The sequence below is a fragment of the Xyrauchen texanus genome, chromosome 12, assembly GCF_025860055.1.
Source record: "Xyrauchen texanus isolate HMW12.3.18 chromosome 12, RBS_HiC_50CHRs, whole genome shotgun sequence".
NCBI lineage: Eukaryota > Metazoa > Chordata > Actinopteri > Cypriniformes > Catostomidae > Xyrauchen > Xyrauchen texanus.
The window spans coordinates 45,329,371-45,356,496 of record NC_068287.1 but is presented as its reverse complement, the minus strand read 5'-3'; the positions used below and the strand labels follow the sequence as shown (position 1 = coordinate 45,356,496).

At 39.1% G+C, this 27,126-nt stretch overlaps 1 protein-coding gene across 1 annotated transcript in view; it reads left to right on the top strand.

Moving 5' to 3' along the window:
* The window catches only part of LOC127652256 (RNA binding protein fox-1 homolog 3-like), a 145,913-nt gene that overhangs the window by 77,560 nt on the left and 41,227 nt on the right, over nucleotides 1–27,126 (top strand). The window contains exons 3-7 of the mRNA XM_052138394.1: nucleotides 8,605–8,742; nucleotides 17,947–18,000; nucleotides 21,142–21,234; nucleotides 23,660–23,720; nucleotides 23,913–23,966. Coding sequence (XP_051994354.1) covers nucleotides 8,605–8,742; nucleotides 17,947–18,000; nucleotides 21,142–21,234; nucleotides 23,660–23,720; nucleotides 23,913–23,966 — 400 coding nt within the window. The remainder of the gene's footprint in view (nucleotides 1–8,604; nucleotides 8,743–17,946; nucleotides 18,001–21,141; nucleotides 21,235–23,659; nucleotides 23,721–23,912; nucleotides 23,967–27,126) is intronic.

Below are 27,126 nucleotides of genomic sequence, written 5' to 3'. Positions count from 1 at the left end.
AGTTTACATACGTAGCTTAGACGTTTTTCTGAACAACTTAATAAATTATGTTAATTAATTCATGTAGTTAACGTAGTACAAATTACAGCATTCAATTAAATTAAATAATAACCCATTATTAATTCTAAATAACTAAATTATCAATAACTAAAATTATTAGTCTGCTAAATTACTAAATGTAAATTAGATTAAATATAATTATTACACACAAAAAATAGCAATTTTTCTAAACAACATCATAAATTAAATAATATTAAAAAATAATAGATTAAAAGATTTATTCTAAATAAATAAATAAATAAATACATTATCAATAACTAAAATTATTAGTCTGCTAAATGACTAAATTTAAATTAGATTAAATTACAGATTTACCTATTTGCATTTTATGTTTACACATTTAAAAAATAGCTATTTTTCTAAACAACATAATAAATTATGTTAATTAATTAATGTAGCTAATATAATCCAAATAACAGCATCCAATTAAATTAAATAATAATAAATTTAATTATTAAGTCTAAATAAATATCTAAATTATTAATATATACAATTATTCGTCTGCTAAATTACTAATTGTAAATTTGAATAAATAACATTTTTAAGCACTCGTATTTTGTTTACAGTAAAATATTTGCTGTTTGGCTGAACAAAATGGGAAAATATGTTAATTAATTAATGTAGGTAACATAATCCAAATAACACATTCCAATTAAATTGAATTAAATAACATTATTACCTACTTGCATTATATATGTACACTCAAGAAACATCTGAAGTTGATCCAATCATGGACAGTGTTTGAAAGGAGTTTTCATAACTTGAACTCACCATGTAATCTCAACACAACCTAGTCGAGTAAACCCAACACAATTACATGTGTCAATGTAACTCAAATAAATCTCTTATGTTTTCTTTATGTACTTGATTGACACATGCTGCTGGAGGCACTACAGAGGGCAGTTTAGTATCTATATATACTATATTAGATTGTATTTCACAGCGTTTGCTCAATGAAGTGAGCAATTCAATCTCAATCTCCAAAACTATAACATAACCGAAACTAAATCTCAACATAACAAATCATTAATCACTAACATCTTGCACAAACACGTTAAATAACACTTATTTTAACATTTCAAATCCCAGTTAAGTCCCACGGTGGGAAATGGAAATCCCGTGCCCAGTTACATCAATGCAACACCACAAAAAGTGTTCATGTAGTCCCAACTCAAATACATTCATGAAACTTCCATTCGACAATGTAAATGATAGAACAAAATGTTCTAGAACTGTTGCTTTAGTTCATTTTAATTAAGGGAATCAAACAGCCACAAAATTCCTTTTGTGTGTGTTTGTGTGCGTATGTGTGTATTTGAGTGTGTGTGTATTTGTGTGTGAGTGTGTGTGTGTGTGTTTGCATGTGTGTTTGTGTGTGAGAAAGTGTGTGTGTGTGTGTGTGTTGTCTGTGTGTGTTTTGTGTGTGTGTGTTTGTGTGTGAGAAAGTGTGTGTGTGTGTGTGTTGTCTGTGAGTGTGTTGTGTGTGTGTGTGTGTGTGTGTGTGTTTGTGTGAGTGTGTTGTGTGTGTGTGTGTGTGTGTGTGTGTGAGACTGTGCGTTGTGTGTGTTTGTCGTGTGTGTGTGTATGTTGTGTGTGTGTGTGACTGTGTGTGTGTGTGTGTGTGTGTGTGTGTGTGTGTGTGTGTGTGTGTGTGTGTGAGACTGTGTGTGTGTGTGTGTGAGAGTGTGTGTGTGTGTGTGTGAAAGAGTGTGGGTGTGTGTGTGTGTGTGTGTGTGTGTGTGTGTGTGTTATGTGTGAGTGTGTTGTGTGTGTGTGTGTGTTATGTGTGTGTGTGTGTGTGTGTGTGTATTTAGGATACAAGTAATTATCGATCAAATGAGCAGTCTTTTAATTTGACACTGAATTTTCTCCATTGAAGTGTGATGAGAAGATAACCAGGTCCAGTCTTATTTAACCAGGACTAGTTGAAATATTCTGAAATATTCTCGTGTTGTGTGTTTAGTTTTTGAGTTCTAGCTCTCTTCGTAGTTGCCACATTGTGAAATTTCTTGTTAAAGCATCTTGGATGAGAAAAAGAGCTTAAACATGTGAAGGAGGACACGAGTTTGGAGGCTTTGAAATTGTCTGGCCCCAGAAATCTCCTCCGCTTTCATCATTCCAGTAATGAGAAAGAATGAAGGGTGTTTTTTGGATTTCCTCTTTTTGTCTTCCTCCTGGCCTGTTTTATTTATGTCTTTAGAAGAGCGTGTACATGGTGTAGCATGAATAATTTAGAGCAGCAGAAAGGTGGACACGCTAGTCGGTTTATTTCCTTCAGCTGGGTGGATTTCTCTTCTCTGTACGCTCAAGGCAGAACAGATCGCTCTGTGAAAACTTTCTGGGTGGTTCTTTAACAACGGTCACTCTTGCCCCTTTGGACTTATAGAACAAAGTCTTCAAACACTTTTCACACTCATTTAATAATATGTCCACTTGAAGTGTCCAACATACATGTATCGCAGTAGACTTCTGTCTCACGTTATGTATTTGAATCTTTTATGTGTCCTACATACTCACAAAATTCCAGCACATGCGGTTCCAGAGTAATTCAGTACATCCCACCAAGTTTGGGATCTCTTCGATATGTGCCGGTCTCTGACACCCAGACACTTTTGGGACACTTTTAACGGGGTACAAGCAGCATAGGTCCTTTCATTCCACATGTCACAAGATGTAAAAGTAATATTCATATAGCTCGTATGCAACTTAAATAGAAATAAGCTATTACAGTTTTATTTATTTATTTAGTTTAATTTATTATTCATTCTAACTTTTGACGAAAAGGTTGCGTTATCCCCAAATTTGTATGGTGCGGTCAGAGTGCGGTGACAATTACACACACAAAGTTGTATGTCAATAGGGCACAGCATTACTGAATTATAGCCGGAGATGCTTTTTGACGCCTTGTCAACAAATTCGTCAGTCAAGAACCATTTAGTCTGTCAAAGGAGATTTTGTGATGTCATGAGTGCCCTGATACACTACAAATTTTGTGCAGATGGGATATACGACCTAGGAGGAGTTGAAAGAGTATGTTTTCAATTAAATTAAAAATTGCATGATTTTAATCCGATCTATTCAGAAGTTATAAGCAAAAACAGCCATTTTTCATATCTCTTGACCACCAGGTGGTGCTATGCCAAAACTATGCAGGTACCCTCAAGTCATGCCTGGGATGACATATACCTATATACATACATATGTATACTTACATACATAAGTTTCGTGTCAATATGCTAAAGCGTTGCGAAGATAGAGCCACGAGTCCATTTTCGTGCGTTTGTGGTTGAACTCGTTCAAGCGTAATTCGTAAAAATGTTTATGGTTTATTAAAAAGCTTTTGATAACTTTTGTCAGTATTATCCCTAGATGATACACGTAAAAAATTTTACAAATCGTACATATGGTTTAGGACGGGTTTGGAAAAGTAGGTTTTGCGAAAAATTGCAAAATGTATTTTTATAGACGGGAATAAATTCGGGGATAGATTTAATAAATGTCATGATATGATACGAATAATTGTAATTAAATGGCGCCCATAAAAATGTTTCGCTTAAACTTACAGTATTCAAAGATTTGACCTGACCACTGACTTAACGTTATATGCTCATAATACAATATTATTTAGCAGTCTGAGCAAAAACGAATGGCACATGTCATTATTGACCTATTCCCATGTTTCCGTTCTTACTGGCTTATCCAATGCGTGCAAGTTTTGTGCTCATAGCCGTTTACATTTCAACGTCAAAAGCAGAGAATAATAAGACTCATATAATTGTGGGTTTCTTACATTGCCGTTTTTTTAAATAAGCTGTTTTTTTTATAGTTATGAGCATCTTGCTGTTTCGCAGATCTCATTGAGCACTTTTAAATGCATGCCAACATGTTAATTACTCCAAAAAATCTCCAGTCAGAAAATACTCCAGAAAAGGCAAGAAAGCCGTGTTTACATGCGATATTAATCAATCGCATTATTCTCTACTTTGACGTCAATCCACGAAGAGACGTGCGCTCAAAGTTCGTACACTGGATAAGTCGGCGAGAACACCGGTAATGGTGTTTACATGCCGAATGAAATATGCATAATGGACAAAAAATTACCATGCCGACCGATTTGCTTTTACGGCGCTTATGACCTCACACCAATAAAGGAACGCTGTTTATTGCATTGGCGGCTTATTAAGCATAATCGGTGTAGGAACGTGCATGTAAATGCACTCAAGTGTTGCATTGCTTAATTTTAATCACACTTTTGTATTTATTTATGTATTGTACGATACATATGATCTCAAATCGAGAGCAGCGTATCAATATTTTTACACCCCTAGTATTACACTAACCGAAGATTCACACGTGTCGCTTATTCTTAATGATAGTGTCTTTTGGACTCTCAAAAATATTGATTTTACTTTATTGTTTTTATTTGAATAAATAAAAGTACATTTCTAGTTTCAACATTATTTGTACTTCAGAAATTTGTTGTCGGACAAGAAAAGCTAGTTTCATACCAAGTGACCCACATTTTGTTTTTGAGTATTAAAAATGGATAAAGCTTTAAAATGTGCATGTGGAGCCATATTCAGAGCCCCATATATCTGGAATTTAACCACCTAAGTGTCAAAAAATTAAGATACTAGAAGTAAAGTTAGTTCTGAACCAGAATCTAAAAGGATATTAAGATATATTTAATACTTCTGGAGATATAGGCACTCAAACTTTGGAAAAACAACACAAAAAACTAGTATTTTCCCATTTTTGGACTCGCACCATTGACATATAATGCAACTAGAGGTGCTGATTCAACTGATTTTAGTAATAGACCTACTTATCTCTGCGTACAAATAAAATAATGATGATCACACCTTTCCAAAGTATTTTTTTTACCTATAGTTTTGCTCCAAAATCATAGGCGAAAATCTAATTAACCCCACTCAGTACTCATTAAATATTGATCCATGGGATTTTATATTTTGGCTGTCATCGCCATTTATGTTTATCTTTGTTTAGAAAAATAATTTACAAAATAAAAAATATCAGTACGGGAAGTTTCAGAAATTTAGGCAATTTGACATGAATTAACCAATTGGTTCTCGAGTCTTGTCACCAATCGCAACGAAGCACGAATAAGATTTGAAGCCAGATTATCACTAAATGAATAACAACTTGAATTTCAGTCTCTTCCTCACACAAAGCCATCTTGGAATATTGTGCACGAGTCATATGGACTGTTTATATCATACTTTTGTGGTGCTTTTTAGAACCTTTTCAGTTGCCGGGTCACTATCTGCTTTTATTGTATGTATAAAGAACAATGGATAGAACGATGAATGGATGTATGGATGGACAGACGGACAGATAGACAGATCGATTGGAGGTTATGTCTTCACCTAGTGATTCACCCGAACACACTGTCTGTGAGAACACTATGTGTCAGTGTGCAGGCGAGAGCCATAAAAGAGCGCAAACGAGCATTGTTACTGCAAGGACAGTGATTATGGTAATGACACAATAAAGCCCATGGTCGTTATAGTGATGATGATGGGGATGATGCGGAGTGATTAATGCCGAGAGATAAATGACAACGATGGTTCACACTCCTCCCTACAGCACAACAGCCTATCAAGTGTGTGTGTGTGTGTAATAATAAATTATGTACTGGATGTTTCTGCATGCACACGTGTGTGTGTGTGTGTGTGTGTGTGTGTGTGTGTGTGTGTGTGTGTGTGTGTGTGTGTGATAAATCATTTAATGCTTAATTCTACACTACACAAGCATGAGTGAGAGTTTTGCATGTATGAGAGAGGAAGTCTACAACTTGGGTGAAAGAATACAGTCTGTCTGGATCAAATTAAAGCCCAAAATCAAAGACAGAAATTATAATAACTTAAAGAAATAAAGACAACATGAAACTATGTTCATAACGCATTTTACTTCCATATTGCGACATATAATTCCGCATGTGAAATAGGATATTAAACAAGAAAAATGGAGGGTGGGAGTTGATTTTATCCATTAGGAAATAATTGGATGGTGAAAAGTGTCTCCATATGACAGATAGCAGCTAATTAATTATTTATGAGACTCATGATTGTTATGAAAGGGGTGTTCAAGAGAAAACATGTTGTGTTTATCTAAAAACAGTGATAGTGACAACTGTGAACTGTTGATCTCCTGTGTGTGTTCATGAGAGTGCACGAGAGCAGCAGTTCACGCAGACCCCTCGCGACATTGGGGCGTTCAAGAGAAAACTCGTTGTGTTTATCTAAAAACAGTGATAGTGACAACAGAACACAACACAACTGCACACAAAACAGAGAACAGAACTCACTAAACATGTCTGAAGAGTTTATAGTTGAAGAATTGATGCATTTCTATGCCCAGCCTTATTTTTATGAACAAGTGTCCTTAATCAAAGAGAGAGATGGAGTAGGCGGAATACCTGCCACCTCTTCTCCATTTTGAACCGGTGAATATATGTGACAGACCTGAGGAGAGTCAGACCTCTGCAAAAACCTTCGGTAGGTGTAACATTCTCGGCCAAATCAAGTTGTTTATCCCGTCTCATGAGATGCTGGCTTTAATATACTGTAATGAGAAGTTTGTGGACCGGTGCCAGTTCACGGCGGACGGAGTTCATCACTGCTGGTTACGACAAAATCTCTGATTAACATAGAAAATAAACCGTTTATCGTGTGTCGTTTGCCGTCAGGTTTGAACACGGTGTGACCATGGCTGCCTGTAGCCTCCTCTATGTTTCTGTTTGATTTCCGAATATAAAAATAAGGCTGGGCACAGAAATGCATAAATTCTTCAACTACAAACTCTTCAGACATGTTTAGTGAGTTCTGTTCTCTGTTTTGTGTGCAGTTGTGTTGTGTTCTGTTGTCACTATCACTGTTTTTAGATAAACAAAACGAGTTTTCTCTTGAACGCCCCAATGTCGCGAGGGGTCTGCGTGAACTGCTGCTCTCGTGCTCTCTCATGAACACACAGGAGAGCAACAGTTCACAGTTTCACTAAATAATACATCAGATTTCAGTTTCTCATCAAATCTTATCATATACTTTCATAACAATCATGAGTCTCATGAATAATTAATTAGACTTCTGAATGATACTTTTGTGTTCTTTTGAAGCTTGAAGAGGTGTCACCATAAACTGCCATTGTATGACATCACAGAGCAGCAACATTTCTCCCTTTGTGTTCAGAAAAAGAACTAAAGTCATATAGTGTTGTAACAACACAGGCGTGAGTCAACAATGGCTGAATTTACATTTTTGGGTGAACTAATTGTTTAACATTAACTAACACTTCAGCATTACGTAATCTTGGTTAATGGTTCATTTGAATGTCAACTAATGCACTTTTAAATTAAAAATGATATACGTTAAAATGAGTTCCTGCATAATGAGCAAGCATGAACCAACACTGCATTTTCCTAAATTAACATTAAACAACATCAACAAATTCTGTAAACAATATTATTAATTGTTAATTAAATGCATTTACTAATGTTAGCAAAAGATTTCATTCTCAGTACTGATTCACCACACTGTTGTTTGTTGGACTGTGTTTATTAATATAACAAATGTTGCATTGCAGTCATTTTTAAGGCAATACGGTAGAAAGTTACTGTAGTAAAGTAACAATAATCTGTGGAGAATCTCCATTGAGAATAAAGAGAACACATTAAAGACAATGCATGACATTAATGAGTATTTGGGATGGATATGTATTTTACTGTCATTACATTAATGTCTCAGTCGAGTCCTGAAATTAACTTTCTCTTCATGCAAAATATAATCTCTTAATTTTGTGGTGAATTGTGACCCGGTCATGTTCTCATGAGAGTCATGCTGCATCTGTTTATGAAAGTAAATGAACAGTTTTGAATTGATGCAATAATGTTGTTGCACTGTGTTGATGTTTGGATGAATCCCATGATGCTCTGGGGAGATATGTTGATGTTGTGTCGTGTGTACACGTGTGTGTGTGTGTGTGTTTAAATGAATGTGAACATATTTTATCCCAATGATGACATTCTCATGACATGGTGCTGTAAGCGAACACAAGAAAATGACTGTGTGTGTGTGTGTGTGTGTGTGTGTGTGTGTGTGTGTGTGTGTGTCGTTCTACTCGAGCGAGCTAGCACCGAGTGCAGGCATCTGTCACAGCCTTCTGAAGTTTCATTTGTGGCGTATCATCAACATAATGATGGAAACTGCGACCCAACCGCCTCGCCCCCTCCACCAGAGAACGCCCGAGAGCGTGTGTGTGGATATTTGTCAGTATATCTTGTGTGTTTGTGCTCCTCAGTCACTAAAAGGTAGATTAATAATCGTATTGTAGATGCATGACCTCAGGTAGGCCGCCATAACTCAACGTCTGTTTAGCGGTGTAGCTCTATTGTGAAAAATGATGGCCAGGGATAAGTAGGCTAAGTTACTATCCTTCCATTAATTCTGTTTTTCTCTGTGAGTCTAACCATCAGCTGTAGTAATCACTACGGAGCGGACGGCTCTTTTGTCTTTGCTTTCTTTGCAGACAGAAGACGTGACGCAAACGGAAGTTTCGCAGCAGGTGCAGCATTCAGAATCCACGGAGAAACAGCAGCCGAAGCGCTTACACATCTCCAACATCCCCTTCCGGTTCCGAGACCCCGATTTACGGCAAATGTTTGGGGTGAGTCCACTTACACTCACAGAAAGGTGGCAACATCATTATTTTACTTGTACACAGAGATTTGGAGGTCTGTTACTAAAATCAGTTGACTTTAGTAGTTCTTGCTGCATTATATGCCAATGGTGACAGTTCAAAAATGGGAAAAAGCACTTTTCCTGTTCTTTTTCCAAAGTTGCCATTACTTTTACTCAAGAAGTATCGAAGATATCTTAATATCGTTTTCGAATCTGGTTCAAAACAAACTTGTCTTGTAGTATCTTTATTTATAAGGCCTTTTATGGTTCAATCCCAGAGATATTGGGATGTCAATGTGGCTTCATGTGCAAATTGTTGCATTTTACCCATTTTCAATGGTCGAAAACCAAATGTGGGTCACTTTGTATAAATCTGATACTTAATGAATTTAAAGAGGAATGTCTAAAGAACAAACAGAATAACATAAATGCTGAGACTAGAAATGTACCTTTCTTTATTCAACTTGACCTTTTCAGTATATTTTTGACACTCAGACATTGTTAAAAATGTTTCAATGCAACTGTTTTGATAGAGGGAAACAAGATGCAGTTTTAGTTTCAACATTATTTTTACTTTAGACATTCCTCTTTAAAAGACAAACATTATCAGCTGCATGCAAAGTGACCCACCTTTGGTTTTCGACCAATGGGAATTTGTCAAATTTGACAATTTTCTCATGAAGCCACATTGAGAGCCCCATATCTCTGTTATTGTACCATATAGGGCCTTAAAAATAAATAGAAGTAAATAAAAGTTAGTTGTGAACAAGAATCTAAAAGGATATTTTGATATCTTTAATATTTCTTGAGTTACAGGCATGCCAACTTTGGAGAAAATCACAGAAAAAGAGCTTTTTCCCATTTTTGATCTGTCAGCATTAGCATATCATGCAACAAGGACCGCTAAAGTCAATTTATTTTAGTAACAGACCTCCAAATCTCTGTGTGAAAATAAAATAATGATGCTGTCACCTTTCTAAGGTTATTTGTTTTACCTGTAATTTTGCTCCAAAATCATTGGCGAAAGTGGCCATTTTGACCCCCTCCCTCCACAAAACAGTGCATTGCTCAGTAAATATTCATCAATGGCATTTAATATTTTGATTTAATCTTCAGTTATGCATTTCTTTCACATGAAAAAATAAAAAATAATCAAAATAAAAAATTTGAGCTGGGGACCTCTGGTTGAGTTGACATGATATGACTCAATTGCATTGTCTAGGTCTGTTAATCCATTTGAGCAAAAATCTGACTAACCACGATCTCATTCGGACTATAATGTTTCTAAAATGTTTACTTGACATTTTAACCCTTCCTTGACCTTGCAGAACTTTCAGACCTATTTCGAACCATTTTAAAAACCAGTCAAAATGACCCGCATGACCATGGAAGGGATTAAAAGACTGCTACTGTTTTAGTCTAATTAAAATCAAACATTAAAGAGCATATAAACGAGCTGAGTGTGAAGGTGATGCGAGCTAAATACTTATTTTGTGCGAGAGAAACATTCTCAACTCTGGATATCCCAATTACCTTCACCTTTCTGCAATCAATGTAGCAAAACTTCATATGGGGTAAAGAAGACGACTACAGATTTGCTAGATCAATTCTCCAGCACACAGTGTCCACTGTTTCCCTCCTGTTTTCTAAAAATCATTTCCATCATGTTAATGACCCGTCAGCTGCATGTTGGCCAGCATAGCTGCTTTAAATGTCTCTCATTAGTTAGAGTTGGTGTCGGCAACTAGCTCTGTCAGAAAGATGATGTTAATTACCGCGCAGACCGCTGTGTAGCCATATAAATTACATACAACATTGTTGGTGCCCTCCCTCACTTTCCCATCATGCTCTCTGATAGCCTGGTTATTGTTCTCCGAGGCTGCCAAGCCTGTGCGAGCCAAATCAACTTAGTAATTAGCTCGCAGGCATTGTGTTTAGGTGGTCCGGAGATATATGATACCAACTCAGATGGGAGCTTTTCTAAGGAGTTGCCACACATATACACACACAATATGGATGGCCAGGGATGTTTGTGTAATCATTACCGATCAAGCTGCCGTCAGTAGCCGCATTGAGGATGTATATCCGACATTCTCCGAAGAGCTTATGTCGGGAATTAAAGCCAAATGTTGTTATTTCTCCACAACAGCAGAATCTTTGTGTATTGTGTACTTGTAGCTGCCCTAGCATTAGTCTATTAGTTATGAATGTAAACAAAGGCAACATAGCTATACTGTAGCCTCACTGCTGCGAGCCCATTTCAAACCAGCTAAGACCTGCTTGACCAGGCTGGTAGCCAAGCTTGGACAGGCTGAGAGACCATCTCAAACCAGCTAAGGCCTGCTTGACCAGGCTGGTAGCCCAGCTTGGACAGGCTGAGAGACCATCTCAAACCAGCTAAGACCTGCTTGACCAGACTGGTAGCCCAGCTTGGACAGGCTGAGAGACCATCTCAAACCAGCTAGGACCTGCTTGACCAGGCTGGGAGCCCAGTTTAAAACAGTTTGGCTACTGGGAGACCATTAGCTAAGACCTGCTTGGCCAGGCTGGAAGCCCAGCTTAAACCAGTTTGGCCAGGCTGGGAGACCATCCTAAACCAGAGTAGACCTGCTTGGCCAGGCTGGAAGACAAGCTTAAACAAGCTAAGACCAGTTTAGCCAGTTCGGTAGACCAGCTAGACCATCTTAAGACCAGCAAACCAGCTTAGGCCGGTCTAGATTTTTTTAAGCAGTGAGATCCACCCCTCTTCTGCTCTTTTAAAGTTTATGTTGATTAACCAAATGAATCAATCTCAGCTAGAATTGTTCCAAAGCGCCACATGGTTTTGTGTGCTCCAAGCATATGGAAAGTTAGCCACACTAGCATTAGACATGACAGACTGTAAACAAATGCAATATGGCCATACTGTCACCTTCACGGCCCGCATAAGATGGTAATCACACCCTATAAGCTCCATATGCCCTTGCAAACTGAAGTAAGCCCAGTGCTAATTACGCACTCCCACGCTAACAAAGCTTGGCAGTGTTGATTAGCCTCATGGCTAACGGAGATTTAGCTGACAGCGAGCAGGGCCGAAGGTTTCTGTCGCCAGACTAAAGCATTGATGCTAATTAGTTGCTTCGCTAGCAGAGATTAAAATGAGTGGGGCGTCAGGTTAGCATCACCAGGCTAAAGAACAGAGTCGCTAATGAGAGTCAAAGTGAGGAGATCATTAGCAAGAGTAGCAAGCAGCCGAGTGGGTTATAACAGAGGAAGTCCATATTTAAATGTGAGGCAAGAAAAAAAACTTTCCTGGAAGTAAAACCCTTGACTTTGTGTCTGCTTCAGGGCCGCTTCTGCTTTCTATGCCTCGAGGGCCACTGGGAGTCTCTCTCTTGGGGGTCTTGCCTTCATCTTTAGCTTTCCCGCTGCGTAGACACTATTTTAGCATTCCACCTCTGGTTCTGCTCTTTAAAGAGAGACCAGCGAGACGGAATTAGAGAATCTGCTTAAATCCATTTCCTCAGAGTGGTTAGACTCCTCAAATTCTTGGATCAGTTTGGAGATGTAAACTTACATAAAAAACCCACCAAGCAGAAGACTTCAGGTGACACATAGCCCTCCCAGTCAGTGCCGAAACAGCCTTCAATACTGCTTTGGTCTGCACAATGCAAAATTTGGTTTTTGGCAAAATACATCCCAATTCCCACCTGAAAAATCCAGCTTCTGAGGGTAGCTGGTTTTAAACAGCTTCTATTTGGTCCAAGCTGGTCAATGATAGTCAGTGTATATGTCCTGTATAATTTGGTTTTGGGTTCACCTGACTCTGCTTAGTCGAGTGAATGTGGAAGATTACCATGACTTTCCATGCTGGCCCAGGCTGGTTTTTACTGGTTTGGTGCTGGTCTACCATGCTGCCTACCAGTAAAACATGTCTGATGAAGTTGGTCAACCACCATGATCTTTCTGGTGAAGCTGGTTGACCAGTAAATTCTTGCTGGTGAAGTTAGTCAAGAAGCCATGACTTTCCATGCTGGTCAAAGCTGGTTTTTGCTGGTTTGGTGCTGCCTATCAGTAAAATATGGTCTTTCTGGTGAAGCTGACCAGTGAAGTCCTGCTGGTTAATTCAAAAAGCCAAGTTAGAGAAAGTATAACATATGCTGGTATTTTCAGTAGGGTACCAGAGGGTGGATCTGGTTTTGACCTTGTAGAATGTCTTCGCCAAGCTGGTAGGGCCACCTTGGACCAGCAACAAACCAGCTACGATGTTCCAAGTAATATTCTTACCGACTTGAAGCTGATGTTTTTGTTAGTTGTTAAGTTTAATTTGACCTTAATAAGCAGAGGTTGATTTCACCTAAAAGTGTAACAGTGTGAAACTCTGGTCTGGTACCCGACCCAAGCCTGACAGGACCCGACAAACTGTCGTTGGAAGCTTTTTCATTCGGGTTTGTAATTAAGGAAAGATGACAATTATTGTTAATATTATAAATATGTTTAATATAGTCTCATTTTAACATAGCTTAATAAATGTTAAGCCAGTGTTTGGTTGCACAAACGGATAGTCCTGCTCCAAACTCGCACTATTGGTTGAGTAAATTGGCTCAGTCAGGGGGTAACTGAGCATGCTCAGAGGAAAGAGACAACTTCCCATACCACATGCAACTTTTACACCAGACCAATTAATCTCCATCACAGGTCCTTTATGCCTGGTTAAAACAATTAGCATCTGCTGCATTCTAGCTAGAGAAAACCACTCCATACAGCACGGAGCTCACGCTGGGGAGTTAATGTGTTTGTGCCGGTGTCTCCGATTGAGCTCTCTGCAAAATGTGCATTAATTTGAAGAAATTTATAGAGTTCAGCCTACAGTTTCACTCACGCTGATTGGATGAGCAATGGCATTTAGCATTGTCAGTTCCAGCACAAACAAAATGCGGCAAAAACCCTCTTCCTTAAATCACCCAAATGGAAATGTAATTGCTCTGTTGCTCTTTCATAGTTCTCAGTTGGGTTGTGTTCAACGTTCAAAGTTGAAATGTGCACGTTTTTGAATGCTAAAATACTTTCTCGTATACCAGTGTACAATGCAGAGACGACTGGAAGTAATCCATTGGAAGGTTGATTCCCCCTCATTGTAAACAATGAGCCACTTCCAACATTTCTCTGTTGGTTTGAGTGGCCAAACATAGCAACACTGGCTCAGTCAATGAAGGAGGTTTGGGGCGGGGCTTCTGTTTTGATCTTAACAATGGAAGGCATCGGGAGTGCTTGGGAAGCCATATCAGAAATGTAGGAGGGCCGGGAAGAGTCATTAATATGCATGAAGAAAACCAATGTCTGATAGGACGATACATTAATAATCGTGGTGGTGGTGGTGTAGTGGTCTAAGCACATAACTGGTAATCTGGTAATCAGAAGGACACTGGTTCGAACCCGACAGTCACCACCATTGTGTCCTTGAGTAAGACACTTAACTCCAGGTTGCTCCGGGGGGATTGTCCCTGTAAAAAGGGCTCTGTAAGTCGCTTTGGATAAAAGTGTCTGCCAAATGTGTAAATGTAAATAATCATCAGGAAACAACTACCTGATTGGTCAACCCTACGCATAAACCTAACCCTAAACAAATCAAGTAGTGCTTTACTCTTTTATCCTACAGTTCCATTTGGGAAACCAATTGTTTGAAAACCAGTATGAAGTCATAATTTTTGCGGTTTGCTGACATTAGTACAGAAATTACACACTGCAATTTTAAGGATCAACTTTGTCTCAGATGTTTCTCCTAAAAGTCCTTTGGAAACATGAAACAAATATAGATCATTGTGGCAGGGTGGAGGGCGGGGCCGGGTCGTGATTATACACACCCGGTCCCTTATCAGGCAAATTAAGCCTCCGAGAGGGATAAAGGCCGATGACGGACGGTGGTGCGACGAGAGAGAGATAGTTTACGGACATGTCCGTCATGTGTGTGTTTGTCTTATAAGTTTATCATTAAAACTATTATTTATATTGTCAAGCCGGTTCTTGCCTCCTCCTTTCCATTGAATACTTTACACTGGTGCCAAAGCCTGGGAAGGAGGAGGGATGCCCGTCGCGGAGTCCTCGACACTGCCATCCACCCAGGGGAGCGCCACTGCCATCCACTGGGGAGGGAGTAGACCGATGGCCGCCGTCCGCTAGGCGAGTGGGGACTGGACTCCCCGACCGCCTGGAGTGATGGAGCCGCTGCCAGGGGCGGAGGAGAGCCCTGCCATCCCCCAGAAACACGGAGGGGTCAGAGGAAGACCGCCGTCCACGAGGGGAGGAGGGAAGTGTTCCCCGACCGCCTGGAGTGGTAGGGCCACTGCCAGGGGCGGAGGAGTGTCCCCACGAGTCGCCGAGAACGCGGAGGGGCATTCTGACCGCCGGGGGTCGTGAGTCTGACTCCAGTCCGCCAGAGGAGAAGCGGCTGTCGTCCACCTGAGAGGGTGGAGTAGTGATCGAGGACCATGCGAAAGTGTATTGAAGTACCGGCGAGTAGGTTTTTTTTTTATATATATTGTAATGCCGGTTCTCGCCTCCTCCTTTCCATTGATCCCTTTACAATCATCTAGTCTTGGATGGATCTCTGACTTTCAATTGCATATTTTGGTGTCTTGGCAAATCTGAGCACAGTTTGAGACATTGTTGAGATCTCTTCTGAAACTCAAAAGGAGACACATGTGACTTGGGGTCTTTTTCTCAGGAGAAACATCTGAGAAGCAGGAGACTTCAGCACACACACACACACACACACACAGCTGATTAAGTCGTTCTACTGATTTGCTATAGGGTTCTTCCAAAATCCCTGAACTAACACCAAAATTATCAACTGTAACTCCACGTAGAGCTTTCGAGTTATATCTACCAAACTTGGGTAGCTGTGAATTTCCTAACTGATCGGAGTTATGGTCTTTGCACAGCGGACAATCAAACATGCCAAGACTTTTCAAACTCGTATGTAAACAAACCAACTCAAGGCCTTTAAACTGCTTTAAGTTGCTCTCTCTCTCTCTCTCTCTCTCTCTCTCTCTCTCTCTCTCTCTGCCACTCATTGCTTTCACATGCAAGTGAGCTTTGTGGCAAACTCTTCATTTCTGCCAAAGGTTTGCCATTGAGATGTTTGCCAATAGCGGAAAATTGTCCATTGTAGCCAAGGTTTGCTGTTTGCTGTCATGACATTGACCTGTTACCCTGAAGTCAGACCATGTAAATGACTTAACACTTCTAGCATTAATCGATCTCTCTCCATCCTGCACAGAACTCACGGAGACTTCATTTTTTGTACCGCAGTGGGCAAATGATGGCAACGCAGATACTTGGCAGGGTAATTACGCTTAATGAAATAATACGACCATCGCAGACAGCAATTAAAAGCCTCCCTCACTCTGTGCTCATTATATGGGTTTGCGCTCGTCTCTCATCCCCCTATTTTCTAATGATCTAAACAGCACAGAAGCTAAAGTGAAGATTGGTGAACGTTTCCCCCGGGAGCAATGGCACACAACAAAGATGAGAGAGAGACTGAAAGACAGAAGCATGTCAAAAGTGAAAGACAGATACCTAAAAATGAAAATTCAATTCTTATTTTACTCTCCTCTTCTTTTGCATAATGGTGAGTTTTTAAAGAACATGTTTGCTGTTGGCTTTATAGTACGGAAATAAAGGGGGCAAGGGGGAGTAAAAGGAAAAGCACCACAGGGTTCCAGAAAAAGTCTTAAAGCATCTTAAATTTTGTTTTCAAAAATGTAAGTTCATAAAAAAGTATTTGTTTGTGTGCACTTCAATGGTGAAGCATGCAGGGAAGTCGAGATTCACTTCAGCTTCAGAGTGTTTTCCAGTCAATAAATACAGGACAACAAGCGCTCGCTGATGATCTACTGTTGATGAATTATGACAATGTTTATTTTAAAGTGTTTATATTGTCATACTTAATAAAACTGGAAGCAGTGAATAATAAGGGTTCTTGGGGTATTTCGGGCTTGTTTGATGTTAAATATCAGGCGTTATACGGAAGCCCTGAACCATAAGTAAAAAAGAAAATAGGTGAATTTTATTTTTAGGTGTCCTAGTGTCTTACATATCTTTTTTCCCTACACACTTTCTTTTCAGAATTTTTTTTTTCCTCTTAAGAAAAAAAATCTAATTTTATTTCTTTCTTTTTTTTTTTTACATTTCCCTGAATTTCTTTTTCTTTTTTCTTTCTCTGAAATAGTTTTTTTTTCTTCAAAAAAAAAAAATCTCTGAAGATTTTCCAGATTTGTTTTTCGAATTTTCTACTGAATTTTAAAAAAAATTCTGAAATGTTTTTCCTCAAAAAAAAAAAAATCTCTGAAAATGTCCCTGAATTTTTTTTCTATTTATTTTTCTGAAAGTTTCCCTGAATTTAATTTTTTTTTATTTTAGAAAATTATCATGATTTTTTTATTTTATTTTTATTTTTTTAATTTTCTACTGAATTTTACCAATTTTTCTGAAATGTTTTTTCATCTTAAAATAAATCTGAAGATTTTCCTAAATGTATTTAAAAAAAAAAAAAAAAAATTTACTTTTTAAAATTTACTTTTTCAAATTTTCTACACACCTATTTTTCTGAAATGTTTTTCCTTTTAAAAATTTTTTTTGAAAATGTCCCTGAATTTTATTTTCTCTGAAAATGTTTATTTTTCTCTGAAATTTGTTTTCTCTAAAAGAAAATATATGAAAATTTCCCAGATTTTATTTTTCAAATTATTTTCTCTGAAAGTTTCCCTGAATTTATTTCTCCCTACATTGTTTTCTCTGAAATTTGTTTACTCTAAAAAAAAATATATATATATATATATGAAAATTTCCCTAATTAAAATTTTTCTATGAAATGTTGTCTCTGAGATAAACCTGAACACCCCCAAATTTACTATGACAGGATTATTTGAACAAATGATTTCTACATTTTTCATATGGGTTTCTAACAACATGAGCTTGAGTAAATGATGACAGAAGTTATATTTCTGTAATGATGCTAAAGAATATATGTGCAACCAAAGGATTTCAAATTGCTTTATTCATTTCCACATTTGTGGCTTGACGTTATTATAAGGCCTACGATTCTTTCTCATGCACACATCAAGAGACTTCTAATCCACGTATCTCTCTCTTATTTCCATCTTTATCTGTCTTTTCAAACTCTTTCTCTTTCTCTGTTTTTCTGCAGCTATTTGGGAAGATCTTAGATGTGGAGATTATCTTTAATGAAAGAGGATCAAAGGTTTGAACGATGCTCGCTTTCTTCTTCTGTGTTTGTGTAATGATAATATTTTCTCTATCTTCTGAACTCTTTATTGGCTCAGAGTGCCGGTCTGATCTTCCTCCAGTCAGACGAAAGTCTACACGAAAGTGTACACTTTCCCCCCTCCCTCTGCTCACATTATAAGTCAAGTTAGGGGCCGTTCACACCAAATGTGCCCACAGAACCTGGGGAGGTGTTTAAAACACATCAGGACCTTCAGCAGCCACTGTTTAGTCTTGAATATTTGAGCTGTTGATGGTGTGTAATCGCGTTCAGACCCGTCCTCTGTCCCCCACAGCGAGATAAGATGAAGACGACAGTCTGCTCTGCTCAAGCAACACCCTATAAAGCCCATTACCAACGATGCCTTGCTGTTCTCACCACCTGCGTCGCTGTATAATGAACCGACCGGCCCATTAATAAACAATCTCTTTTCTAAGAGGCAGCAATTTGCATTCAATATGTCTGTCCCTTTTGAAAAATGGGGTGTCTTTTACCGCTCAATGTAAGCTAATTATTGCATGATGAAAAACAGGAAAGAAGAGAAAAGATACAGCTGTGTGAGATGTCCAAAAGATTCATTCTGCCCTCAGCTTTCTCCTAAATTCATTTCTTATTCTCTATTTCTCTCGGTACGGCTCGCTCAAGAGAATTGGACCGATATTTATACCAGAGCAGGAAGCCCTGAAGTTTGTGTGCGCACTTAAAACCCTTAACGTCTTGTATTAAATGACCCCTCTGGCAGATATTAACTCCACCATTATTATCCAAACGACATAATATTGCATCCACCACAGCCCCGCCCTCTCTATGCTCTCACTGGCCCTGCCCACTGTAGGGCGGAGCCAATTCTAGCCAGAATTATGGCACATGGAATCCTTGAAGTAGCAATTGAACGCAACAGTGCCGCCCACTTTTTCAGCTGTCATGCCTCAAAATAGACCAAATGCACCATAAAAGTATCATAAAAGTAGTCCATACGACGTGCGCGCGCTATAGCTATCGTACGATAGCTAGTTAACTGATTTGATAGCACCTAATAAACAAGCAAAAAAAAAAAACATTTCTACAGCAAATAGCTTTCCTAAAAATGTATGTCCACATATGTGTACAGCGGGACTAAGTTGTGAATTTTTTTAATAATTCTTTAGAATGTGCTTTTTTTTTCCATCAAATTGTTTATTATGTTTGCAGGAGTGTTGGTTATTCATGTTTTAGAGACGTTGCAGACATTACATCAGAAATTAGCATAATTAATTCTGATTCTAAGTATCGTCCAATCACTGCAAACCATGTTAAAATAAAATGATCCATTATAAATGGTGAATCTATGTACTGATGATCATTGCCCCATGTGTGTCAAACATGTTGAGTGTCCAAACATCATCTGCAGCCTGAAACTGAATTTGTGATCCGATTTTAGGAGTGAATGCACTTAACTGTATAGAGAGATATAGGATGCTCCCTTGCTCCCTATTTAGTGCATGACTTAACCTCCAGTGTGCTGTCTGTCTGCACTGGTCTCAGAACAGTTATAGGAGAGCTATAGGATGCTCCCTTGCTCCCTATTTAGTGCATGACTTAACCTCCAGTGTGCTGTCTGTCTGCACTGGTCTCAGAACAGTTATAGGAGAGCTATAGGATGCTCCCTTGCTCCCTGTTTAGTGCATGACTTAACCTCCAGTGTGCTGTCTGTCTGCACTGGTCTCAGAACAGTTATAGAGAGCTATAGGATGCTCCCTTGCTCCCTATTTAGTGCATTACTTAACCTCCAGTAAATTAGCCCACAGATGCATTAGAGTTGAAAGTAATTCAAAATAACATGTTTTTAAAACTTTTGTGTGATTAATGTTCCACGATACACGTATGTGGACATCGTGTTTAACAGGGCGCTGACGCGATTTACATAATTCCATTTTTTAAAGTGGCGTATCAAATGAAACTAGAGATGCTAGTCTTTACACCCAAATAGGTTTGAATGAAAAAACATAAAGAGGTTTCTTACCAGAGGCACTTTTATTGGCTCTGCGCCCGTAGAAGCGCTTCACAGAAATCGATGCTATGCTGTTGTGTCACGTGACTCGGTGCACCAGACGTTTACCGCTTTAAATGACAATCTAGAGTGTTCTGAACAGTATTCATTTTGCAGAATTATGCATTGCATATAGCGAAGCCAATATACAACGTACACGCATGTGTACACAGTGTTACACATGGTTAGCTCATTAGTGCTCGCACATATTCAAACTTGAGACGTCACGTTCGGTCACAAGTCATATTTAAATGAATGCAATTTTGAGATTTAGAGCTGCTGTAAAGGGGGAAAGCATCTTACTTTTTGCACCGTTTGCCTTTAAAAGCTATCGGATGGATTTACAAGTCTTCGACTATTATGCACAAATTGTATGGACTACTTTTATGGTGCTATTTAATGGAGTTTCTTGTCCTTTTTGGAGCTTGACATATGTTGTCACCTTTTTGGGGTCTGGGTATCTCAGCGAGTACTGGAGTCGCGAGTTCGAATCCAGCCAGGTCTCCTCAGCAACCAAATTGGCCCGGTTGCTAGGGAGGGTAGAGTCACATGGGGTAACCTCCTCGTGGTGGTGATTAGTGGTTCTCTCAATGGGGGCGTGTGGTGAGTTGTGTGTGGATCATGGAGAGTAGCATGAGCCTCCTCATGCTGTGAGTCTCCGCGGTGTCATGCACAAGGAGTCACGTGACAAGATGCGCGGATTGACGGTCTCAGACGTAGAGGCAACTAAGACTTGTCCTCCGCCACACGGATTGAGGCGAGTAACCGCACCACCACGAGGACCTACTAAGTAGTGGGAATTGGGCGTTTCAAATTGGGAGAAAAGTGGATAAAACTCTCCTTTTGTTTTTGCACTGAAGAAAGAAAGTCATACAGGTTTGTCGGAAATGATGGCAGAACTATATCCTCTACTTGAACTAGTTCAGTGTCTTATTTGTGTCACTAAAATAACCTGAATGAACCTCTTTACGTACTTAAAGTCTTCTTTATCTCTGCTGGCTTTTTACTTTTCTGTCTCTGTTTTTCTCTCTCCTCAACCCTTCATATCATCTTCCTCCTTTCGTGGGATCCTTACGGTCTCCTCCCAGGGCTTCGGCTTTGTAACGTTTGAAACGTGCGCAGACGCCGATCGCGCGCGGGAGAAACTAAATGGCACAATCGTAGAGGGGCGGAAAATCGAGGTGCTTTCCTTTTCCCCTTCTCTCCTCGCCCCATTCATGCCTGCTCAAGTCACTTCCTGTCCTGAGATTCCTGCGCATCTGCATGCTTCCCGAGTGTGTTTGTGTGTGTTTGCATGAGACATTTTCAAATAATATTTCGAGTGAAATACAACTGAAGCCCTGTCTGCGGCCTATTGTTGATTACTACAGCAGATAATGTAGAGTCTTCCCTCAGTAAACGTATACAGTAACACACTTACAATGGAAGTCTCTGGGGCAAGCAGGAATGTGGAGCTTGTGTTTTTGATGAAGCACTTAACATGAATTCTTCTGTAAAAATTATTTGTTATTTGAGCTGGTTATGTGTCCTTACGGGGATGCTTTACTTTTTTCTCATGCTATGTTTCATGCTAACACATGTAATGAGCTTGTTTACATGCACGGTCCAGTCTTACATGGATTATGCTTCATAAGTCATGTGTGTTGTCATTTAAATGGATTCCCATTATTGATGCAAGGTCATAACGGTTTAAGCAAAAATCAGTCGGCACATTGATTAAAATCCACGCTGTGATTTTTGCCCATTACCCTGATTTCGCTATGCATGTAAACACCTTTACCAGCATTCTTACGGCTTATCCTATGTGCGCAAGTGTTGTGCACGTGACTGTTTAAATATTGATGTCGAAAGCAGAGAATAACCCAGTTATTTTAAATCATGTGTAAATGAGGTTTACTTGTGTTGAACTTTTTTAATAAGCTGATTTTTGGTCGTTTTCAGTGTGTTGGTGTGCATGTAAACACAATGTTTATATGTTCTGGTTGTGTTTTTGAAACAGTGTGACCGTGCATATATTAAACATTGATTTACTTCCATTGTAAGTGCATTACTCATCACATTAGTCATCGAGTGACGAGTCAAAATATTAGTTTTTATCCACACGTCTTACAATTTCACTTGAATTGATCTTTCAGAAGAGTACAATTGTTAAACCTTTAACCCTCCTGTGGTATTAAAACTGGCACCTTCTTTTGGTATATGTGGTCATTTTTTAACAGAAAGTTCAGATGTGCAACCCTTTTTTTTTTGACGACGATGATGATGATAATGATACCATTTTTAATACCCTGAAGGAAGAACATTAAAATTACGCATTATGTGTCAAAGTTTAGCATTTTAAAATCGATTTGAAGTGTCAGTTATTGCAGTTAATGTCATTATGCTGCAGTCAAACCTGACCATGGTATTACAAAGAGAAGACACAGAATAAAAACATTTCTACCAATAATGTATTTCAAACATAAAAATTATAATAGTTTAAATCTATTTAAGGGTTGCAAATGTGTGTGTAAGTGTATGAGATTGCTGTCATCAGCTTGAAAACAACAGATGACTTGTAATCCCAAAAATGACCAAAAGATGGCTGCAGAACCCAGCCGTGGATGTGTGTGTGTGTGTGTGTGTGTGGGGGGGGCATAGTGTATGGAGTGGTGGTGGCATAGTGGGCTAAAGCACATATATGGTAATCATGAGGTTGCTGGTTTGATCCCCACAGCCACCACCATTGTGTCCTTGAGTAAGACACTTAACTCCAGGTTGCTCCAGGGGGATTGTCCCTGAAATAAGTGCACTGTAACTCGCTTTGGATAAAAGTGTCTGCCAAATGCATAAATGTAAATGTAAATGTGTGTGTGTGTGTGTGTGTGTGTGTGTGTGTGTGTGTGTGTGTGTGTGTGTGTGTGTGTGTGTGTGTGTGTGTGTGTTTTGCACTGAGGATGTTTTAGAATCACACCCTGTACATTCTGTCTGGTTTTCTGTATTCTGGCAGATTTATTGATTGTAGTTGAATTGGTCTTACCCATTCATTTTGAATGGTCGGTCAATTTTGACCGGAATAAATATATATATATATATATATTTTTTTTACGACCACTAAGACTTATTGAACTAAGCCAATTTTTCTATGTTCAGGCGGCAAATGTAGGAAAATTCACCAAGTCTTGTACTGCTCAGATAAAGGAAACCATATCTATTACATTTTGTTTTTTATTATTTTGGTAAAAAATGACCAAATACCAAAGGAGGGTTAAAGTATTCATCATCCTCTTTCATTGGATGCATTGAATGACTGATCTCAAATCGGTTATCTGTGGGAGTCTTTTGTTAATTGTTTGGTTATGGCATCAGTTCAAACCATTTATTGTATAACATTACTTTTTACGGAAATTTCTGAATATTTTACCACATTATGTAAGGTGTTGTATGCGTGTTAAGGTTTTAATCCGAATGTTTTGGAAAGATGCATTGTGAGTTATTGTAAGATGGCTGGAGAGATATTCCTGACACAAATGCATGTATTGCATGAACAGAGCATGTTGATGCATGCAGATTTGATGTATACTTCACTAGCATTCTCAAATCTCTCTCTCTCGGTCTCTATCACAGGTCAACAACGCCACGGCGAGAGTCATGACGAATAAGAAAGTAGTAAACCCGTATACGAACAGTAAGAGCATCTTTCTTCTTGTAAATCTGAGTCCTCAACAAAGTTACCTGTCACCTGCAGCCTCCGCATTATGACTGGTTAACACTTTTACCATCCACTGATAGGTGTAATTTTAACCCTAGCGGGGTCTATTAAACCATACTCTGAAGTGATTGACGAATATTACCATATCTGTCCTGTTTTTCCATGCAGGTTGGAAACTTAATCCAGTCGTAGGAGCTGTTTATGGACCTGAACTCTACACAGGTAAGGAACACTGCCGGAAATTCCTTAATTTGCACACACAAGCTTCGGTCCCACTTTATATTAGGTGTCTTTAACTACTATGCACTAACATTAAAATACACACAATGCCATGCATTTATTGTGTAACTAACTACATATTGTCCTGCAATATTTTTACAAGATTCACATTTGCTGCTACAGAGGTTAAGGCAAGGGCCGGTTATAGAGTAGGGCTAAGGTTGGGTTAGGGTTAAGGATAATGGTTGGGTTAGGGTAAGAGTAAGAGTTGGGTTAGGGTAGGTTTATACTTAGTGGTAAGGTTGGGTTAGGTTTAGGTTAAGAGTAAGGGTTGGGTTAGGTTTTGGGATTAGGGTTAAGCATTAGGGTTAGGTTAAGTATAAGGGTTGTGTTAGGGTAAGAGTAAGAGTTGGGTTAGTTTAGGTTTACAGTTAGTGGTAAGGTTGGGTTAGTTTTCAGTTAAGAGTAAGAGTAAGGGTTGGTTTAGAGTTTAGGGTTAAGCGTAAGGTTTGGGTTAGGGGTAAGGTTGGATTAGGTTAAGGGTAAGGGTTGGGTTAGGTTTTGGGGTTAGGGTTAAGCATTAGGGTTGGGTTAGGGTAAGAGTAAGAGTTGGGTTAGGTTAGGTTTACAGTTAGTGGTAAGGTTGGTTTAGGTTTAGGTTAAGAGTAGGGGTTGGGTTTGGTTTATGGTTTAGGGTTAAGCGTAAGGTTTGGGTTAGGGGTAAGGCTGGATTAGGTTAAGGGTAAGGGTTTGGTTAGGATTAAGCATTAGGGTTGGGTTAGGGTTAAGGATAAGAGTAAGGGTTGGGTTAGGTTTATGGTTAGGGGTAAGGTTGGGTTAGGTTAAGAGTAAGAGTTGGGTTAGGTATATGGTTTACGGTAAAGCATAAGGATTGGGTTAGTGGTAAGGTTGGGTTAGGTTATGGGTAAGGGTTGGGTTAAGTTTTGGGGTCAGGGTTAAGCATTAGGGTTGGGTAGGGTCAAGGGTAAGAGTAAGGGTTGGGTTAGGGGTAAGGTTGGGTTAGGTTAAGAGTAAGGGTTGGATTAGGTTAAGAGTAAGGGTTGGGTTAGGTTTATGGTTAGGGGTAAGGTTGGGTTAGGTTAAGAGAAAGGGTTGGATTAGGTTAAGAGTAAGGTTTGGGTTAGGGGTAAGGTTGGGTTAGGATAAGAGTAAGAGTTGGATTAGGTTAAGCGTAAGGGTTGGGTTAGGTTAAGAGTAAGGGTTGGGTTATGTTTATGGTTAGGTCTAAGGTTTGGTTAGGTTTAGGTTAAGAGTTGGGTTAGGTTTAAGTGTTAGGGGTAAGGTTGGGTTAGGTTTAGAGTAAGGGTTGGATTAGGTTAAGAGTAAGGGTTGGGTTAGGTTTATGGTTAGGGGTAAGGTTGGGTTAGGTTTAGAGTAAGGGTTGGATTAGGTTAAGAGTAAGGGTTGGGTTAGGTTTATGGTTAGGGGTAAGGTTGGGTTAGGTTTAGAGTAAGGGTTGGATTAGGTTAAGAGTAAGGGTTGGGTTAGGTTTATGGTTAGGGGTAAGGTTGGGTTAGGTTTAGGTTAAGAGTTGGGTTAGGTTTAAGTGTTAGGGGTAAGGTTGGGTTAGGTTTAGGTTAAGAGTAAGGGTTGGGTTATATTTAAGTGTTAGTGGTAAGGATGGGTTAGATTGAGAGTAAGGGTTGGGTTGGGTTAGGTTATGGGTAAGGTTGGGTTAGGTTTAGGTTAAGAGTAAGGTTGGGATTAAGGGTTAGGTTTAATGGTAAGTTTTCTACTGTGTCCTTCAATATGTAAATTACTTTTGTTATAACTGGCATACCTCTTGGCATGTGCCAAGCTGCTGAATACTAATTAGGCATTGATATGTGAATGTGGGCAGTCTTATAATATGTTGATGAGGTCAGTGTTGTGATTTCATAACCATGAAGATGGAGATGAAGGAGATTTCTGAAGGAGATGTTTACGCAGATTATATTTGGAAATGTTCTTCTTTCTTCATTTTATCGCATCACGTATGGTTAGGACTCCCTAAAACTATGAGAATGAGCAACTGTGTATTAAGACTGATGCTTGCTTTAGAAAACACCGGTAATAAATGTTCAGGGTGTTTTCAATCAAAGACACAATGCTGATGTCAGTGATTTTCCACTTCTTGGAACTAAACCTGAAACTGCTGTGTTAGCCGTCCTTAACCATGAGCTCACCACCGCCACTTCAGTAAAACTACTCATGCTAACATATTATTAGCAGGACTAGATTCCCTGTTGGTTCCCATTACCAATAAAACGCACCCTATTGAACACATCATAACCTGTGTGTTAATTTATTATAGTCAGATGGTGCCCATATCATTAGCACTGCTAGTTAGCTCTCAGCTCAATTTGATTAGCTCTCATAGATCACATTTTCTTTCAAACTTCAGTTGTGTAAATTAGGAATCCAATAATTGGCTTTAGTTAATGTTGTGTGAGCTCTGTTTGGGTAAATGAGTTCCAGTTAATTCAGATTTTCCCTCGAGTGTCAATGACTGTAAAAGTGAAATTAGTGAAAATGAAATTACATTAGTGTTCAGCAGAGCCATACGCTAGCAAGCAAAATTAATTCACCAAAACATATCTGAGGATGGTTACCTGAAACCAAACAACATAACATCAGAGACGTAACAAACAATCAAGATAGATGGATAGATGGATAGGTGGGTGGATAGATAGATGGCTGAAGAGAGGGAGGGAGGGATGGATAGATGGATGGAAAGATGGGTGGACAGATGGATGGATGGATGGATGGAGGGAGGGAGGGAGGGATAAATAGAGAGACAGACGGATGGATGGAGAGAGACAGACAGACAGACAAACGGGTGAGGGAGGGAGGGAGGGATGAATGGAGAGAGATAGATGGATAGACAGACAGATAGACGGATGGATGGATGGAGGGAGGGAGGAATAGACAGACAGACGGATGGACGGATGTAGATAGATAGATAGACAGATAGACAGACAGATATTACAAGGGTATTATGCTATAAATGTGGTTTATGAGAACATTTCCATTGTCCCCATAATTCAAATCGCTTACGAAACCTGCTAAACAATGTTTTATTGAAAATGTAAAAATTCAGAAAGTTTTTCTGTGAGGTTTAGGGGTTGTGTTGGGTTTAGGGGGTGTGTTGGGTTTAGGGGGT